The following is a 1,036-nucleotide window of genomic DNA, read 5'->3' as shown; positions in this document are numbered from 1 at the left end:
ACACTCACTCTTACTAGAAATAGTGTTAGAGAAAATACTCTCAGCCAAATCATAGCAAATATGTATGTGTTTTTAAAGGAACATAGAAATCCCTCATGAAGTTCTGTAGAGATTAAAATAATGAGACAATCTGTACAGACAACGGATTTGTTCAGAAATGGAAGCTGGAAGAAGGGTAAAGTTATCATAACCTCTACCAACCACCCCATGTTGGAGGAGATCCTTCCAACTCCTTTAGGCAAGAACAGGAATGGTTGAATTCTGACCCCGACAACGTACAAGGGAGGCCCAGAACAACGACCTGTGAGTCCATTCGCTGGAGCCTGTGGAGTCACTGCAGGCCTCTCCGCTGGAATCAAAATCAGAATTTGGCAGTAAAACAAGAGTTTTCTGATGACACAGCAAAACCCAACTTCCTTGGGCTTTTTTTTAAGCTGTTTCTGAAAAAAAAAATAAAAATCAGTAATTTGTTAGAGGATGGTAAAACATGAGTGAGAAAAAGAGCAAGGGCATAAAGTTTTATGAGCGGAGATGTTTTTTGCTGACGGTACAGGTAGATACATAAGGTTAGGTATGCTGGTAAGAGATAAGCGTGTACACAGCGCCCAAGGTGAGCGCCTGGGATCACGGCGGGCAAGGAGAGAGCCGGCGGGCGAGCGGCTTCGGAAACCAGCCCGGAGCAGATACCGCCGGGCAGCTGCGGGGCAAGGGCAGGCCGGGGGGTCTGTCCGGTGGCTGCATGTGGCTGTGCCCAGCGCTGCAGCCCCGGGAACTGTCCCTGGAGCGGGGCGGGGGCACCCCCGAAGTGCAGCACCCCCGTCCCGAAGCGCTGCGGGCCCGGGGGTGGGCGAGCAGGTCTCGGCCTTGTTCCCCGTCCCATGGGAGGCCGGCATGGAGGCCAGGAACGCTGCCTCGAGAAACAGCCCCTGAGCCCCGCGGCCGCCGGTGTCACACGCGGGGAGGGGGTGAGGCGGCTGCGCGGCGGGAGGAACCGCTGCCGCCCGGGACACCTTCCCCAGGGCCGTCCTGCTCGGAC

The 1,036-nt window shown here is 54.8% G+C and overlaps 1 protein-coding gene across 1 annotated transcript in view; it reads left to right on the top strand.

Moving 5' to 3' along the window:
* The first annotated feature begins 531 nt into the window (after positions 1-531).
* TMEM37 (transmembrane protein 37) overlaps positions 532-1,036 on the top strand; it is a 4,613-nt gene continuing 4,108 nt past the window's right edge. The window contains exon 1 of the mRNA XM_026852514.1: positions 532-547. Within this exon, the coding sequence (XP_026708315.1) occupies positions 532-547 (16 nt within the window). The remainder of the gene's footprint in view (positions 548-1,036) is intronic.

The sequence above is a fragment of the Athene cunicularia genome (genome assembly GCF_003259725.1).
Source record: "Athene cunicularia isolate RWA chromosome 7 unlocalized genomic scaffold, athCun1 chr7_part1, whole genome shotgun sequence".
Classification (NCBI taxonomy): domain Eukaryota; kingdom Metazoa; phylum Chordata; class Aves; order Strigiformes; family Strigidae; genus Athene; species Athene cunicularia.
This window is presented reverse-complemented; position numbering and strand designations above follow the sequence as displayed.